The sequence below is a fragment of the Echinops telfairi genome, unplaced genomic scaffold (genome assembly GCF_000313985.2).
Source record: "Echinops telfairi isolate 266 unplaced genomic scaffold, ASM31398v2 ScPeMD7_22;HRSCAF=79, whole genome shotgun sequence".
In the NCBI taxonomy this organism is placed as follows: Eukaryota; Metazoa; Chordata; class Mammalia; order Afrosoricida; family Tenrecidae; genus Echinops; species Echinops telfairi.
In genome coordinates this window covers 7914670-7932952 of record NW_022103919.1, presented here as the reverse complement: position 1 = coordinate 7932952, position 18283 = coordinate 7914670, and the positions used below count along the sequence as shown (strand labels likewise).

Genomic DNA, 18283 nt, shown 5'->3' with positions numbered 1-18283 from the left:
CTCAACCTTCCTAATGCCGTGGCCCTTTAATATAGTTCCTAATGTTGTGGTGCCCCCCAAATCATAAAAGTATTTTTGTAGCAACATCACAACTGTCATTTTGCTACTGTTATGAACCAGGAGAACCCTGTGAAAGGGCCGTTGGACCCCCAAAGGGATCGTGATCCACAGGTTGAGAACCACTGTTCTAGAGTAACAGAATTTAATGAGTCACTGCATATCAATTGTTGAGCACTGGAATCCAAACCATCCCAAAAAGCGCAACCCCATTGCCTTAGAGTGGATTCCAGACTGCCGCAGAGGGCTCCCAAGGGCTGGAATCTTTACAGCAGCAGACTGCCACCGACTTTTTCCTTTGGAACAGCTGCTGTGTTCAAACCACTGACCTTTCCGTCCCAGCTCAGTATTTAACGACTGTGCCTCCAGGAAGGAGTCCTAGATGCTCAGTGGGCTAAGCATTGGGCTGAACTGCTAACTGCCAGGTTGTGTAGTCCAACCCACCAGTCGTGTTTCAGGAGAAATAGAAGGCTGTCTATGAGCATAACGACGTAGTCTCAGACACCCTAACGGGGCAGTTCTACTCTGCCCTGTGGGGTCACTGAGTCAGGATCAACCCAAGAGTGAGTGGGGAGGTGCAGCCAGGGTGCCTTGGCTGGTGTCCTAGGGGTTCTAGTGTGTGCCCTCTGTTAGTTGTCATCGTCATCCACAAGGTCATGTGGCTAGTTTGAGAGGCGATGCTATGATTTGCTTATGTTCAGAGCCCTTATACAAGCCATGTAGTTTTTTTATTTGCTGTCATTTAATTTTTTTTTACTATAGGTAGCAGCTTGTTCTATGAAAGATGCTGTATTTCTGGAGAGACAGTTTTCCAAGCCCCAGTTTAGTTCACTTATTTCAAGTAACATTCAGTAGGGTTCCTTGGAGCTTCATTGTAAAACGATTTGACCTGGAAAAACCATATCTGGAGAGAGCAGCAAATTCAAGGCACCCAGCAGGTTCCTAAATTACTTGGGTGATGGAATACGAATGGACTGCTTTTCTGTTTGGGCTCTGATTTTTCTAACATCACACCCCATCTTTCTTCACTCACTTCTGCCCTGGGAGGAATTGATTTTTCTTTCTTCTTCTCTGTGTAGCAACACCTTTTGAAATGTCAAAATCTCCTAACGTCACACAGTGGCACGTAGATACCGTTGTACTAACATGTTTACCGTTCTCCGCCTAGGCTTCAGCGTACTCTCACAGAGTTGATATTGAATACAGAGCACTCTCGTTTGAATCCCAAGTCCTTCCCTCCTTGTGGGTAAATGTTTCCAATGCAAAACATGAAGACCATACTTGTAATTGGATCTGCTGTTAAATCTGAGCCTTGCTTCCTCACTAACATTGTTGTGCTTCATTAGTTACTTGTGTACGAGCCCCGTCACTGTGCAAGGCATGTTGGAACCACTTTGTTTTCTACCATTGTTATTTTCAAACACAGATTGCTAACCCAGTGAACAGTTCTGCTGTGTCGTACAGGGTCAAATCTGAGATGGAATTAATTGAATGGCAGCGGAGTTGGATTTGGGTGTTTGGGGTTTTTTTATGCTTCCAGGCTAAGCTCTGCATAGCAAACAGATAGGAGTATGCATAGAAACCCTTTTATTTGGGAGGGTTTTTTTCATTTGTTTTTGTTTGGTTGGGTTTGAAAGGTAAATGGCCGCTTATTATTCATGCTGCTCTCTCCCTTGTTTTTGTTCACTTATGCTTTGAGTATGGTTTCTTATCAGTGCCGCATAGAGCTACCCTATTTTTTTTTAACAGCTTCCTAGTATTTTTTTGGGTGTGTGTACTACAGATTATTCCATCAGCCCTTAATTTGTGGGATTTACATTGTCAGTATTTTTCTATTAACAAGGCTACTACGTGTACTTTCTATGTCTGTAACGTCACTTCTTGCACATGTGAGCGTGTATCTGTAGAACTTCTGTAAGTGGGATGTGCATTCTTGGTTTGTGAGATAGTAATGCCAGACGGACTGCCCAAAGCCTGACTTTGCACCAACAGTGTTTGAGTTCCTGTTTGCCTGTGCCTTCGTCCAGTGACAGCCAGCTGTTCTGTTTTTGCTAGTTTGACAGGTGAAAACCAGTCTGTAGTTTTAACTCTAATTTCTGTCATATGTGCCCCTGAACATGTCTTTGTACATGTAAAAGCTGTATTTTCAATTCATACTGCTTTTTCTGTGGTAGCAACGTTATTCTACTTGAGTTATAGGTCTTTTTTTTTTTTTCATTTATAGGCCTTTGTTTTTTCATCTATACAGATTATATTTATAAGCTTAATGTATTTTAGAAATTAAAGATATTTTTCTACCCTAAGTTTTGGCTTAATTTACACTGAATACTGGTGTCCTATACTTTATAGCATTTAAAAAAAATCATTTTATTGGGGGCTCGTACAACTCTTATCACAATCCATACATACATCCATTGTGTCAAGCACATTTGTACATGTTGCCATCATCATTCTCAAAACACTTGAGCCATTGGTTTCAGCTCCTCATTTTTCCCCTCTCTCCCCCATTCTCCCTCCCTCATGAACCCTTGATAATTTATAAATTATTATTTTTTCATGTCTTACACTGACCTCCCTTCACCCACTTTTCTGTTGTCCATCCCCCAGGGAGGGGATTATATGCAGATCATTGTGATTGGTCGTTCCCCCCCCCCCTTCACCTTACCCTCCTGGAATCGCTACTTTCATTATTGGTCCTGAGGGGTTTATCTATCCTGGATTCCCTGCGTTTCCAGCTCTGATCTGTGCCAGTGTACATTATAGGCCTTCTTTATAAGTTAAAGAAATTAGTCCGTTCTCTTATGTGTAGCATATTTTCCCTTTCAGTTGTCATTTTATCCTTGATTACATTTAGGTAATTTTGTTAGACAATTTCAAATTTTTATGTAGTGAAATATATCCTATCTTATGCCCAGTTTCTGAATTTTATGTCATCTATAAAATGACCAACTGAATTCCAGCTTTATTTTCCTAACTGTATGTCTACTTTAGAGGACTTTTGAATGATTTTCTCCCAGTTGATATCAAATGCCCCTTTGTTTGCTATATTTTTCATGTATTTGGATCCTAAATTTTTTTATTCCTAAATTTTGCATGTATTTGGATCTATTCTAGACTATATTTTCTACTGTTTATTTACACCAGCATTATTTTATTTTCTGAAACTTTAAATTATGGACCAATGTTCTTGCATTAATCTTTTCTCCTCCCATATATATCTTGATTATTCATGGAGCACATTTATTTCTCCATGAAAACTTTGAAATCTGATAGAGCTACCTATGTGTGTGTGCATTTATATATTTTTGCGGCATTTTTATTAAAGTTGCATTAAATCTATAGATGAGAGAGAATTGGTTTATTTATATTAAGTCTTGTTGTCCAAGAATAAAACATCTTTCCATTTATTCAGATTTAATTTTATGCCCCTCAGAGGTGTTAAAAATGTCCACATACAGTTTACCCATTTTTTATTGAGCTTATTTTCATCTGTTTTATTGCTATTGTAAATGTGAATTTCTTCCCCCGCTTATATTGTGTTTTTTAACTTTCTGTGTTAGAAGGGCCACTGATTGTTCGTTTGTTTGATTTTAATATTTTTGCTTTCAGTTACTAGGCTGAATGATCTTGTTTGTGATAGATTTTGGTTGATTCTATCCAAGTTGTCTTTTGGGATAAGATAATGTCATATGCTAAAAATGATTACTTTGCCTCAGCTTTCAATTGTTAAACGTCATATTTCTTTTTCTTGTCGGATTGTGTGGGCCAGAACCCCTGGCACAGTGTTACATAATACATGGGGGAGTCCATATTCTCTCATTGTTCTATTCTTTGATGAGAAAGCAGCAGTGTTCCAACTGTCTGCTTTATAAGTTCCGTCCATCAGAGCTGTGTGGTCGTTGTTCTTCCTTCTCATGACCTGTCTTTTCTTTGTCAACAGCGCAGTGACGGCCCCTATGCTCTGGTCCTCGTGCCAACGAGAGAGGTGAGCCCTCTTGCGTTAGGGTGAGCTTTAAGCAAATACCTGTTTCCTTTTTCTCTGGGCTGCACAAACCACCACACTCTCCGTTCCTTCCCTGGGGGATTCCTATCAGCGAGAAGGACTCAAGTCCTGTTTGCAAAGTATGGACAAGCGTTCCCCTTTTGTCACAGACTAACAGCACTGCAAAAGCCTGTCCCTTCAAAGAATCGTGTTTTAACTGTGTGTGTGTGTGTGTGTGTGTGTGTGTGTGTATTTAGCAACTCAATTCAAAAGTGAACACAACTGGCTCTAAAATGAACATGTATTTTTTTTTTTTAAGAAGCTTCTACTACCAAAAGTGTTAGTTGTTCCTGAAAGTTGAGCTTCTCAGTGTCTTTCCCTTCCTTCCTTGATGGCAGTCTTTTCTCTCTGATCTGTTTTATTTGCCCACAGAGGTAAATTCAGAGGAGGTGTCTCTTCTGGAGTGAATGCTAAGCACTTCCTTGCAGAGAATCGATCATGGGATGGAGGGTTCCGCTCAGCCTTTCATACAGTCTGTGGTGCCCTGTGTCTGTTCAGTCCAAGGAAGACGCAGGCACGGAAGCTATTTAAATTTTTACGGCAGCAAACTTGCTACTTCCCTAGAATGCTTCATGAATACTAAACGTGTGGGAAGTGTCTGTCTTCCTGGATCGAGGGACTCTCCAACAGTTTCCTTTGATCGTGGTCAGTGGTGATAACCAACGTTCATTTTCAGTGTGGCGGTTTCCACCGGGTTTGTTGGTTCCGTTTTTATTTTTTATAATGACCGTGTCTCTCAGCGTGCAGATACGGCTTTCCTCTGCCAGATTCTTGGAACCTTGAAAGCTAAGTTCCCAAAGGCTAGCTGTTGCATTGTTGTCCGAGTTTATTTCTTCACCTCTAGTCTTTCTCATTCTGAGGAGCACCACATCCAGGGTGGGGACCTGTCACTTCTCCCATCTTCGTGTGTCAGACTTACACTTTTTCCATGTGCCTCTCTGGGAATTTGAGCCAGCAGAGGGAGCACAAAACACTATTTTTGTAAGTGTCCAAGGAAAGAAGTGGTGTCCTTACCCTCCTTTTCCCAAACTGACAGGTCTCAGGACCCATCTAAGAACAGGATATATTTCAGAATCTATTATGTATGTTAGGTTTTTTTTCCCCCTTGTAAATCTTCCATTCCGGTCTTAGTTTGGATCTTAATCACTTGATAGTGTCTTTAATTACACACACATGCACACACCCCAAGCTCCTCTTCAATATCCCTGATTGGGCTGAGCTGAAGCAGGTCAGGGTCCTGCTTCCCTGCACATCCCTGGAGGTCCGCAGCTGCCCCCCTGAAATGAGACCGAAGAACAATGCCCTGCTAGAGCTGATAAACTACAGCCTGGGCCATAAACCTTGCGGCTGCAGCATGGACTCCCCCCTCTCCCGCTTCCCTTCAAAAGCCCCAGACCCCTGGGCTTTGCCCATGATTCCCCTGGGCTACTTGCTAGACCATGGGGCTTCGCCTGGGAGCTACCCCCTAATAAAGCTATTTCTGTTTCTGCTTTCCCTTTGTCCTTTCAGTTATCTGTGTCTGTCTCTCTGTACCTCAGTTTACCGCTCACTCGTCCTGTGCCTCAGTTTACCTCTCAGTCGCTAACCTTTTAATATCTTTTACAGCTGGCCCTGCAAAGCTTTGACACTGTCCAAAAATTGCTTAAGGTAAGGTAAGCCCTGAGTCCTGTCCGATCTTGTTTTCTGGCTTTCTGAGGAAAGAGAGGTACACCACAATCTGTTCTTTCTGTTCAAAGAGCTAGGGATTACTCTTACTTTCTCTGTTTCTGAGAGGTCTCTGCTTTAGTGAGGTACACTTCTTGGGCTTCTCAGATCTCAGAGAACTGTTGATGTCTAGCTTACTAAAAGAAGACCACTGCAATGTCCACTTAGAATTATTGAAGTCTAAATAAAATGAAAACGAAGCCTTTGTCCAGACTGCAGCCCCCTTTTCCCTGGCCCATTTTCGTTTACATCCTTCAGGGAGGGTAGAATACAGAAAGCAGAAGAAAAGGCAAGTTAAAGTACATATATCACTAAGTGGTATTGACAGAAGTAAAACAAAAGCATATTTAGGTAAAGTTTCAGGCGCCTTGGTTTATGAACCCAATTCCTGGATTTCCTTTCTAGCTGTCCTCCAGCCGGGGAGGGAATAGGCACACCTGTCCCTGAGAGAAAGGCTTAACAGCATCTCTTGATAAGGGGAGAGGTGGTAGTTGAAACAAGAATTGCTCTTAAGCCTTAGAGTCTGAGGGCACTTAGAAACCTGCATCCCATTGTGATGTTAAAACAGGTTCCCTCAGGCCAGGCCCAAGCCGGTGGGAGGGGGCTGGGAAAATGCCTCCAGGAAAAGTGTTCTCGGACAGTTCTACTAACGGTGGTGACGTGAACTTGTCTAGTTCACTTGTGGTCTTGGACTCTGTTCATCACACTTAGCAGTGAGCCACGTGCAGCTCACAGGCACAGCCATGCAGCTTCGAGCTCAATGCAACTGAAAAGGCCACAAGTGGGGTTTAAGAAGGAAGGCTTGAAAGTCAAAACCTGCCAACTCACCAATTAAATCTAGGATTGATGGACACTTTTCTTTTATTGAAAAATGGGAAGGTAGGGAGAGCAGGAGAGGGTGGTGGCAAGGTTTTATCTTAAGCTAAAAAAGGCAATCGGCTTACTGCAGTGTGTTTTCCATGCTGGCTACTTGGGCTTGCATCTTTGTTGAAAAACCTTACTTTTTTCTGACAGTGCTGAAGCTAGTCCTCTAGCTGTAATTCCAGTTTCTGCTAACAGTAACCCTGGGCACCCGTGGTGGTGCCTCTGGTGTCTGTCTGCATGATAGCACCTCACTCTTTGAGAAACCTCCTTCCTCTCCCTGTTTGTTTAAGGGGAAATAAACTAGAATCGCTCTGGGTGCTTTGCATTGATTTTGTCTTTCTGTTGTCTTTCTGTAGCCATTTACATGGATTGTGCCTGGAGTGCTAATGGGCGGAGAGAAGAGAAAGTCCGAAAAGGCGAGGTACGAGGGGGTTTGCTTGGTTTTAATTTCTTGTAAGTTATCCGTCCTACTAAACAACACTTGATTCGGTTAAGCCTGAAGAGCACCTGTCTCAGCCTGTGCATCTTGGCCCTATGGGTAATAAGGGCATGCTGAATCGCTAGGGAGTGATCCTCTCGTAACTTATATACGGATAAGCGTTCTGGCAAGTAGAGCATGTTGGCGTGCTCTGGAAAGGATATAATGGTTCAGATAAAGAGCATTGGATTCGATCGTTAGGGTTCTTTTCAAGTGTTAGGATGGTATTATTGATGTCACAGGAAACTGACAAAGTTTGAAAGTGCAAATGCATCTTTATCTGCATTTGTCCTGACTTGTGATTTCTGTCTGTGACACCTTTGTGCTGTCCGTGAGTCTCTTCTTTTTCCTTGTGTTTTCTCTTGATACAGCCATATTTGATTTACTTTCTCTTGTGATATAATTTTAAACAGACTCCGCAAAGGAATAAATATCCTTATCTCCACTCCTGGGCGTCTGGTGGATCATATAAAATCCACAAAGAACATTCATTTTAGTCGGATCCAGTGGCTGATTCTGGACGAAGCAGACAGGTGAGACTCGCCCACGAGGCTTGAAAGGGTGGAGAAAGGACGGGTTCTGCCTGCATTGCAACTTCAGTAGCCCCTTAGTATTAACATTTCTTCTCTTCAAACCACAGAATCCTGGATTTGGGTTTTGAGAAGGACATCACAGTAATCCTCAACGCTGTGAATGCAGAATGCCAGAGACGCCAGAATGTCTTGCTGTCAGCAACACTCTCAGAAGGTCCGTGATCACCCGCCCTTGCTTGCTCACTTTTTATTGTAGCTGACAGACGCAATTTTGTCTCATGTCATTGTTTACAATCTCCACATGAAACATCCCCGATCTCACTTCCTCCCTTGAACTCTCCTTTCCCGGCTTCCTTCTTTCCTCGCCCTGCTGACCTGCCTGTCTCTTAAGGAGATGCTGGACCTAAAACAGTAGTACTAAAAAAAACCAAAAAAAAACAGTAGTGCCCTAAGCTCCTTCTGTCTTCCTAAGATAGAAATGCTGAGCTCTCTGTTACAAATGGGAGCGCTGCGGCATAGACCAGTTTGCCCCCCATGCAGTGAATTCCTGCTAGCCAATAATTCACGGGTTTTGTAGTGTGGTTATGAGGCCACATCATTGTGTGCAAATGCCATTCCTTTACCATTGACCTTTCTGAAAGTGCTCAAAGTCACATGAATTTTAAGAAGGAATCTGTGAAAGGGGATTCTGTGCTTTTAGAGTTGGGGCAGTGTCACGCACTGTCTTTCCATCTTGGTGCTTCTGGGTGCATCCCAGCGCAGTGAGGGTTCTGAGAAGGCGGTGGGAGAAGCCCATGAATGGCTTTAATCCAAGATTTCCACAAGGGATTTGATCGAGACCTCGGGTGGGGGTGAGGATAAGGTAGATGTGGGCACGAGCTCTGTTCCTCTCCTTTAGAATTGCTCTTCTGTAGACCAGGGTGTAGAAAACGCTGGGGTGGGCGTTTTGCTAGGCGGTGTCTTAGTGTGCCGGGATGTGTGGGTGGGCGAGTGTGACCACTTTCACTGGGTCTGCTTATCTTTTTGCCCTTTTCACTTTCTGTCAAAGGGGTAACACGGCTAGCTGATATCAGTTTGCACAATCCCGTCAGTATTTCTGTCCTGGATGAAAGCCGCGACCAGTCTAACCCAAAGGACAAAGCAGCTCAGGAAGTGTCTCGTCCACAAACTTGTGACAAGCCAGAGAGTGAGAGCTTTGCCATCCCCGTGAGTCTCCATCAGCATGTGACACTGGTTCCCAGCAAACTGAGGCTTGTCTGCCTGGCAGCCTTCATCCTTCAGAAATGCAAGGTAGGACTGGGAACTGAGCCTGGCTTGATCCAGGGGCAAAAGACCCTTTCGGTTTATGTCAGATAGCAATAGTAGTTCGTTCAGATGCCAGAAAGACTTCTTTTCCCACTGAGCTTTGTTAGGGTGCCCTTTCAGGGGGTCTAGGGTTATAGTAAAGGAGCCCTGGTGGCAAGAATTGGACGCTCACCATAAAGTTGGCAGTTCAAACCCACCAGCCACTCTAGGAAAAGATGAGATTATCTGCTCCTGTAAAGATTTACAGCCTCAAAATAATAATAATGTATGAATTATGAAGGGTTCATGAGGGAGGGAGAAAATGAGGACCTCATATTAAGGGCTCAAGTAGAAAGCAAATGTTTTGAGAATGATGATGGGAATGATGATGGCAACAAATATACTAATGTGCTTGACACAATGGATGTATGTGTGGATTGTGATAAGAGTTGTACAAGCCCCAAATAAAATGATTGAAAGAAAAAAAAAAAGATTTACAGCCTCAGAAACCCTCTAAAGCAGCAGTTCTCAACCTGTGGGTTGCGACCCCAGGGGGGTATCGAATGACCCTTTCACAGGAGTTGCCCAATTCATAACAGTAGCAAAATTACTGTGATGAAGTAGCAACGAAAATAATGTTATGGTTGGGGGTCCCCGCCACATGAGGAACTGTGATAAAGGGTCGCGGCCTGGATGAGAGCCACACATCAATGGTCAGTGGCACCACTATCTTGGAGTCTGTTAGTAACTTTCCTGGGAGTCGGATTGGTGGCAACGCAGGTGACAGGAATGAATTAGGTGTCGTGTAAACATAGGGCCTGTGTCTGGGTTTTTTAAAAATGGTAGTATTTGTCTTGGTGCTAGGTTTCATGTGATCCTTCATCTGTTACATGGGGGGAGAGTAGGTGGAAGGGCCCGAGAGTGAGAGCAGGCTCTGCTGTCTCCCATTGCCCGACGCTCTGTGGGTGCCACGCGCCTCGAGCGAGCAGCTGGCGAACTGCCTGCCCTGAAGTCCATTTGTTTTCCACGGTTACGGAAACCCATTCGAGGGCTCAGATCCGTAATGTTCCTCTCCAGCTTTCTCTGTAGAGTGCAGTACCGGTGTGGTTTTCATTTTTAAAAGAGAATTCGAAGTCCTATGTCGCCTCGGTCTCCAAGTCGAGGACAGTGTGACTGTGTTTTAGAGAAATGGTCATGTCAGCATCGCCTGATCTTGAAAACGGGAGGCGTTTGTTGCTGTTTTGCCGTTCTTTCCTCTCTGTGTTGCAGTTTGAAAGCGGCCAAAAGCTGATCGTCTTTTTCTCGAGCTGTGAACTGGTGGAGTTCCACCACCACCTCTTCCTCCAGACCCTGCTGAGCCGCTCGGGGCCCCTGGCGTCGGGGCAGTTACCATCGGCCTCCTTGGGATTAACATTCCTGCGGCTGCACGGCCACATGGAACAGGAGGTGAGCACGGAGCCGCCCGCCACGCAGCGAAGTAGCCTGCAGTGTGGCCCGGGGAATGAACGCCCAGCCCTGTCACGCTCCTCCTTGAGGCCCCTGCGGGTTGTGTCCACCGGGCAGGGAGGACTGACTCAAAGGGCCCCCCGAACGGAACGTGGGTCACACTGCTGCGTTGATGATTCAGGCAAGACGTGTCTATTGTCCCCATTTGCTTTTCCTTCAGGAGCTGGGCCTCCTTGTCCCTGCTTGCTGGCCTCTTCCACCTGAGAGCACTCACAGGCCCCAGCTTGGGCCTGAATCTGCCTCAACCAGCTGTTAAGGCAACAGTACCACTAAGTAGCTGGCACCAGGGAAGGGTTTTGCCTTTTTAGTACCCAGTGTGTAATTAGGGCTTGATGTCTTCAAATTAAGAGCATTAATGGAGCTAAATTGTGGATCCCATATGGTACTGCTGAGCATGACTGCTGTCATTGTCAACAAGATACAGGGCTCTCGCTCTTCATATTTTGGGTTGAGAGGGGTACTGAGTACCAAGGGGCTTCAGGGCTTCAGCGCTGCCTTGGCACGAAGTAAGGTTTTTGAAGTAAGGTTTTCTTGTTTCGGGTACTTAGTGTCATAACTCATTCCACTATTCCTGGGGCCCTTCATGGAGGGGTGGGCAGAGCCCCAGAGCTAGGTGGACTCACAGAGACATGAGAGGAAGGATGGGCGGCCATGGAAATGGGAGTCAACTTGACGTAGAGGAGAGCTTACCCGGCCGCTTAGGAAAGAGAGTGAGAGAAAATCATACACTGGCAAGAACCAGGTTTAAAAGTTAGGACAGAGTTGAAGGGCCATTCAAGGTCATCAAGCCCACACCTCCTGCTCCTCTTTTTCTGTTTTAATAAGGAAACAGGCCCGCAAAAGTGAGCTTGCTCAAGGTCATTGAAGGACATGACTTCTTCTGTACCCCAAGAGCACACATTTTCCTGTTCCCTGCATTCTTTAGTACCATGTGTTTTGTTATCCCTCGGGGTCCTGGTCCTCTGGGTCTGGAGATGCAGAAGGAGGTGGATAGGAACGCACAAATCTAGAAGTCCGGTGGGTCATATGAAAGATCCATGATTAAATCACTTCTGGGCACAGGGTCCATTGCTGTGCACCTGGGGGAAGACAGCCAGGGTGTCACTGTGGCTCTGCCATTTGCTGGCTGTGTGACCTCGGGGGTGTAATTAGTTTTCTGTGCCTCAGTTTTCTTAGCTCTAAAATGAGGATAATAATTGTTCTTAGTTCAGAGGCCATTGTAAAGAGTCATTGACTTTGGGAAAAGCTCGTAGCCCCAAGCCTGGCACAGAGTAAGTGTTTCTGTTGCTCTGTCTCCTCCAGAAAGGGTGTGTTTGCTCATGTTTGTGTTTGCATCGTAGTGCCGTTAACATGGGTCCTTGTCACTGTGGGTAGGTGGCGGTGTCCTTTTTGAGGGCATGTCCCTTCGGCAGGTTCCTTAGCCCTCTGAGTGCCTCAGTTTCTTCATCTGGAAAGGAGGAGGAGGGGGGTGGCATCTACTAGTGGAGTGTTACATGAATCAGATAAATACACGTCAAATGTTGAAGGCGGTAGCTTTACGTGTACGCGTTCAGTGAATGGTGATAGGTATTTTTATGTTCTTAGCCAGTGTCTTCAATAAGTAACGTCTATTTTGGGGTTCTAGTATATGGGGTGATCGGTGGCTTCAAAAGGTTGGTGGGAAAATGGAATGATAATCTAATGGCCTTTTTCCATGAACTTTTTGAAGCCTCCTCATACATGCATGTAGAAGACCAGAAAAGCACACCAAATTAGCAGAGTGGAAGGAGAGACTTTACTCTTTGTCCTTGTTTTCCAAATTGTTATTAATTTGGGTTTATTTTCTGTTGATTTGGCCAAGGCTCAGCTGCTTAGAGCGCTGTGACATCAGCACAGCCCCAACTTAACCTTTCCAGATGCGTGCTGAGTGTGCGAACATACCCTTTGATCCAGTAAGTCTGTTTCTAGGGCCTGACCTGAGGCAGAATGGGAAAGTACACAGCGGTTTAGCTACAGCCGTGTATCAGCACTCACTGTTCATAACAGTAACAAGTGAGGACGGCCTCAGCAGCCAGGGAGAGGACACTGGTCATAGCATCGCAGTCCACCCAGGCAGCGGAGCCACTGGAAACAGTGCCATGGTCGGTGTTCATTGGCCTGAGCAGACGTTCACTTCCACTGGCACGTAAGAAGACGGTAACTGGATCAATGACACGAGGCCAGTGTTTCCAAGCGCACACAAACACGCAGCAACGCACTTGCGTGTGCGAGGCCAGAAAAGGGAGGGACTCAAAGAACTGGCGAGTTCACAGCGAGCCTGGGGCTAGTGGGAGTGATGGGCTTGGTGTCTTCCTTTGCTTTAAACTCATTTCGTTTTGGTCCTTTTTTCCGTCTCTGTTTGCTTGTGCATGTTCGCATTGCGCTGTAGGAAGGGGTTGAAGCCACGTTGGTGCTTTACCGTTCTCCTAGAACATGTGCATGGTTAGAATTGATTCCGGGGCTGGAACCCTGCATGCAGCACCGGTGCCCTCAGGGTCTCTCCCGGATCTCGGTGGTGGCCCCTTCTGAAGGCCGGGTCCATCCTGTCATTGTCCTACTGAAGTGTCCACCCTCAGACAAGTCTAGTCCTGTAAGTCCAGGCTCTACTTTTAAATAGGCGAGGGGCCCACTGCTTCTTCTCTGGGTCCCAACAGTACTGACGGTGGTAGGAAATCCCGAAGAGCTGAAGGAATGCCTTCTCTGCGTGCCTTGCCTGCAGGAACCTTACCGTTGCTGTAAAGGCCTCTTTTTTCCTTTGTTTTTTAGGAGAGAACAGCGGTGTTTCAGGAATTCTCCCATTCCCAAACCGGCATCCTTCTTTGCACGGTACGTATGTGAGGGGAGTCTGCCGTTTTCATCTCATGACAGTTTGCCCCGTGGCCAGCCCCACAGGGAGCAGAAACACCAGGCCTCTTGGTGTGGCCGGTCTCTTTGCACTTCCAGCTTGTCACCTGACTGTGCCGAAGACTTCCCAATTTGCTCACTAATAGTGACAGCTGTTGCGCTGAAAACGTGTGAATCTTGGCGATTGCGACCCACACAAATCTTGTAAATTACAGCTATCGGGAGTAATTAGAGCTGCAAAACTCTTTCCCCAGTCCCGAGACTCGCTGAGGCTTATTTAAAAGCCTCTGCTCACCTTTTCGTAAAGTGAAACAGATGCGCTTGGACTGGTTGTATTTGCTATTGTTTCCAACTGCCATTTGCCCTCCAATTTTCAGGGCCAGTTCAGTTGGCCTCAATCTCTGCAATCTTGGCTTGCTGCCTCCTCCAGCTCGGCAGCTGACCTTTGGAATGTGCATCTTGCGCGCTCTCGAGATTGAAAACCCTAACCTTCCACAGCACCACACCCCACCCCCCCTTCTCCGGACATTCACTTTTCTGATGTGGTCTTTCTCGCCCAAGCTTCAAATGCCTTCTCCAGTCGCCATCTTGAAAGATGGACTGGAATCCCAATCATTTATTCCAGAAGTCCCTCTGTCCACAGTGAGGCCAGTGCCGTGTCAGCCTAGTCAGCCGGTGACCAGATTGGGGGCTGGGGGCGGCGCCGGAGAAAGCATTTGTATACCTGAGTGCCTGTTTAGGCCAGTGACTGCAGCTACTCTACTCTATTCTGTTCCAAACAAGTTGCAAGACAAGTCTCTTTCTCAATGAAAGAAGGCCTGCTTTTGGGGGCGGGGGCGGGGAAATAGGGGGAAGTGTGTGTGTGTCTGTGTCTGTGTCTCTTCTCACGGGTGTGCCAAACTGCAGTCGCTACTGGGACACTTGCCTCCTAAGAGCTCTGTCTGACCAAGTAAGTAATCATTTCCTGAGTGCAGCCAGCTGACAAGTCAGATGCCTGCCCTCTTTTCTAGAACTATCTTGAAATGTCCAGCCTAAAGTGAAGAAGAGTCCATATAATCTTGTAAATCAATTTCTCAGATCCTTAACATGTCCTCTGATGCCTGCTGCAGTCCGACCTTGACCTTTCACTACACTCCCCCCTCTTCCCTCACCTTCAGCCAAACAGGCCCTTCTCTGGTTTCGTGAGGGTGTCTTGCTTTTTCCACCCGTGGATTCTCGGTCCACGCTGTTCCTTCTGCCTGGAACACCCAGCCGGAGACCTCACTGACCCCTCTTTCATCTGAGCCTCAATTCTGCTTCTCCAGAAAGTGAGGCCCTGGAGGTCCAGTCTGGAGGTTCGACACTTGAACCACACCTGGTGCTTCACCATGCTCGGCCCAGGGGTCTTCCCCCCAATCATAAGTGCCGTGCTCATGATTTACCACAAGGAGCCGTGTTTGATTCACCAGGGTCTGGCACTGCTCGGGCTCAGAGTAGGCGCTTAGTATTCGTGGGCTAAGTGGGTGGGGGGAAGATGGGGCCCCAGAAGCTCAACGTTGAGAACCCCCAGTGGGGGCATTTTTCTAAAGCCAGAGGAGGGCTTATTGGGGAATAAGGTCACTTCCTCATACAGATAGAGTCTGAAGAGTGAAATTTACAGATTGTCAATATTGAAGTAGAAAGCAGTAGGAACCTTTGCTTTACTTTGGAGTTTGGGGAAAGGATCAGAGCAAATGGTTTCATCTTTGACCCGGAGGATACTGGTTTCTTTTTGGGAAATCGTAGTCTCCTAGTATGCAAATGCATTACAGACAGAGCCTCAGAGAAAACTCTCAGTAGCTGTAGTTCCAATTTGGTTTTCATTAGCTCTACCTGGAGCAAAAGAACATTCTTTTGAAATGTAATTCTCAGTGAGGTCAAAAGCTTAGGATTACTTCTCTGTTTGGGTAGTTCCTGCTGGCAAAGACTCTCTCTCCCTCCCTCCCTCCCCTTTCCCCTCTCCTACCCCTGCCCCATCTTGGTCCTGAGCAATGCCCCTGAAACAAACTCTCAGATGCCCATGAGCTATTTTTGGGGGTATTTTCCCCTAAAGTTTCTCAGTCCATATTCATGTGTGGGTGGAGGGCACTTCCAGTACAGGGACCTCTCCCCCATGATCATTGTTTCTTCACTCCGTGCTGAAGAGCTGGTGGGGCCCACCTCTCTCTACTCCTAAGCCCAGACAGGTGAGCACAGGTCCCGAGTGATGAAAAGTTATTTGGTCACTCGGTACTCCTGCGCTGCCTGCCATATTTGTGTGCTTCAGCCTGTCGCTTTGGAGTGTGAGAGCTGCAGGGCTTATCAGACATGCCGTAATAGATCATGCCTGAGCTGGGGAGATACTGTCACTCTGCATCCTTCTAAGCAGCCTGTTGCTGGCCAGGCTATCTGAACGCTCTCCAGGAGCCTCCTTAGTGTTAATGAGGAACGAGGGCCACGTCAGGACAAGGCAGATGGAGAACTGGCTTCTTTTGATAACGAGGAGTCATGTTGTTAATCGTCATGTGGGGACTTTTCTCCCTTTATGCTAAACCTTTGGTCATTCTGAGTTACTATCCTGAAGCCTTTTCATGACGCCGGGAGACCAAATTGTCCAGATGAAAATCTGGGCACCGCAGTGTGACCACACAGAAGCCCACGAGCACCTGTTATCTGTAGAAAGAGGCCCCCCCACCCTGCTTTCCTCCTTGCTTGCTGCCTTGTCTCTTGTCTCTCAAGTAACAGTTCAGATGTGTGTGCATGCATTTTCCTTCATCTTGGCGACACTTGGAAAGAAGGGCCTTCGTGGATTTTGTGTCCTGTGGCTATGAATGTTTGACCCTGGTTAGAGGAAGTAGAGGTTATTAACATTTTTTGTTGTTGTTGACATACACAGGTGAGCTGAAGTATAGGGGCAGAGGCAAACGCATAATTGAGGCAGGTCATACAAGTGTGTGAAAGGTGAGAAGTCTTCACATCTCTGAAACACAATTTTAAAATCAGATTTTAGGAAGAAGCCATGAGAAGTACGGAGTACTGATTAGCAGGCAGGGATCATGAACGTTCCAAGCCTACTTTCCCCAAATGAAATTAAGGAGTCAAATGGATAAGATATGAGACACTGGATTGTCTCTAAAATAACTATTCCCGCCCATAGTGTGCAAAGGGAGCCCAGGTGGCAGAGTGGTTTCCAGCTGGGCAGCTCACCGAGATGCCGGCGACTCAGCTTGAAAGATGGCACTTTACTCCCATAAAGAGTATCAGTTTTAGAAGCTCAGGGGGCAGTTGTGCCGTGCCCTCCAGGGTGGCTGTGGGTCAGCATCACCTCGATGACAGTGATAAGGGAGTTTGGTGTTACCGTGAGGAACTCTCCTTAAACCCAAGGAAGAGGGCGTGGTTTTTAATAGTGTTCTCATTGCGTGTCTGGAAAATGGTGTTTCCAAGCTACCTCCAGCGTGAAGGCTGACAGGAGCCTTGGTATGTGCTGGTTGGTTCACGTGGCGCTGACTGGTTGTCCCTGGGCAGATGAAATGAAGCTGCCTGTTGCCTTGTCCCCGGTTCGCCGAGGTACTGCTGAAGGTTTATTCATCGAAGTCTGTGCTTGCTTGACTGTCCAGCACACGCTTCTGCAAAGTTACCAGAATGGCCTGTACCACTGCCCTTCCCCTTCCCTCTTTCCCTCGCCCTCGCTTTCTGCTGGAAGCACGCTATTCTTCAGTTCCTCGCCTCCTGGGGAATTTCCACTGCGCCAGGAGGCGAGGAGACAAAGGGGATGAGGCCAGCAGAGTCCGGAGAGTGTCAGCTCACTGCCCCAAATAAGTGAAAGCTTCCTTGCATCTCTCTGGGGCAGGCTTGGTGGGTAGGGTTCATCTTCTCCATTTTACTTCATTTGTGTCCGTGGCAAGATCGTTTGGAGATGGTTTGCTGTTGACTCAGTTACGCTAACTCATGTTGCCAGTTTTTTGGCGGCTCCAGCCAAGATCTCTAGCCTCTGACAGCTTCTGCACTCTCTCCTTCCTCCTCTGATTACGCGGCCCAATCTGTCACCCGGACAACGGGGGCCTGTACCCTGCTGCTGGCTTTCCACACACGGCAATAATGACTTTTGGCAGGCCGGGAAGGCGTCAGAGGCGAGTTTGCTGCGTCCCTTGCTCAGAGAGCCGGCAGGCCCCCTCTCCCTGTTAGTAAAAGCACTTTGTGAGGTTCTCGGGTAAATAAATGAGTCATATTAATCCAACTGACAGGCTGGCACCTGAGCAAGCTGCCTTCCATCTGTAGTCCTGGGTCTCATGGAGGCAGCCAATTGTCAACCGAAGGCTTCAAGGCCTCACTGTGGAGTGTCTTTCAGAACTGATTTTAGTGAGTCTCCTGCCCTAATTAGGTTGAAGAAGTAAAATCGGGCTGCTTCAGTGTGCTAAGAGCAGGTAGAGAACCTCGGCCTTCACGGAGACTTGAGGCAGGTCACACTCTCCCCGCAGCGTGGTGCAGCTGCTGGTGGGGCTGTGGGACCACAGAACAGCCTCCTGCTTCTCGGTGGTGCTCGGCCCAGGTGCAAGCGATGGGGGTGTGATGCAGAAAGAGATTGAAGAGGCATTTAAGTCACCGCCTAATTACTCCCAGACCAATTCTTACTTCGTGAAATGAAATGCGCGTAGTCCCCCTGCCCACCGACTTAGAAGGCATTTGTGTTACAACACCCCGCACGTAGAACTGCCTCTTTTAAAAAATATATATTCATCTCGTTAGTACTATTGCAGTATGTCAACTGCTGGTGTTCTCATTCTCAGCTCTTTACATGAAGAAGTTAAAAAATCGGATTTATAAAAATACTGATAATAAAGGGCAGTAATAATGGGTGGGAGGCAAGGGAACAACAAGCGATCCAAATTGGTGGGGAGGTGGGTGTGGGAGACCTGGTAGGGCAGGATCAAGGGGAACGTAACAAAGAGGAAGTGC

The 18283-nt window shown here is 46.7% G+C and overlaps 1 protein-coding gene across 1 annotated transcript in view; it reads left to right on the top strand.

Moving 5' to 3' along the window:
* Window positions 1–18283, top strand: part of DDX31 (DEAD-box helicase 31) — an 84872-nt gene that overhangs the window by 14628 nt on the left and 51961 nt on the right. Inside the window, exons 7-14 of the mRNA XM_013007403.3 lie at window positions 3998–4042; window positions 5705–5746; window positions 7024–7088; window positions 7559–7678; window positions 7786–7892; window positions 8727–8968; window positions 10232–10408; window positions 13253–13312. Of these exons, the coding sequence (XP_012862857.3) occupies window positions 3998–4042; window positions 5705–5746; window positions 7024–7088; window positions 7559–7678; window positions 7786–7892; window positions 8727–8968; window positions 10232–10408; window positions 13253–13312 (858 nt within the window). The remainder of the gene's footprint in view (window positions 1–3997; window positions 4043–5704; window positions 5747–7023; window positions 7089–7558; window positions 7679–7785; window positions 7893–8726; window positions 8969–10231; window positions 10409–13252; window positions 13313–18283) is intronic.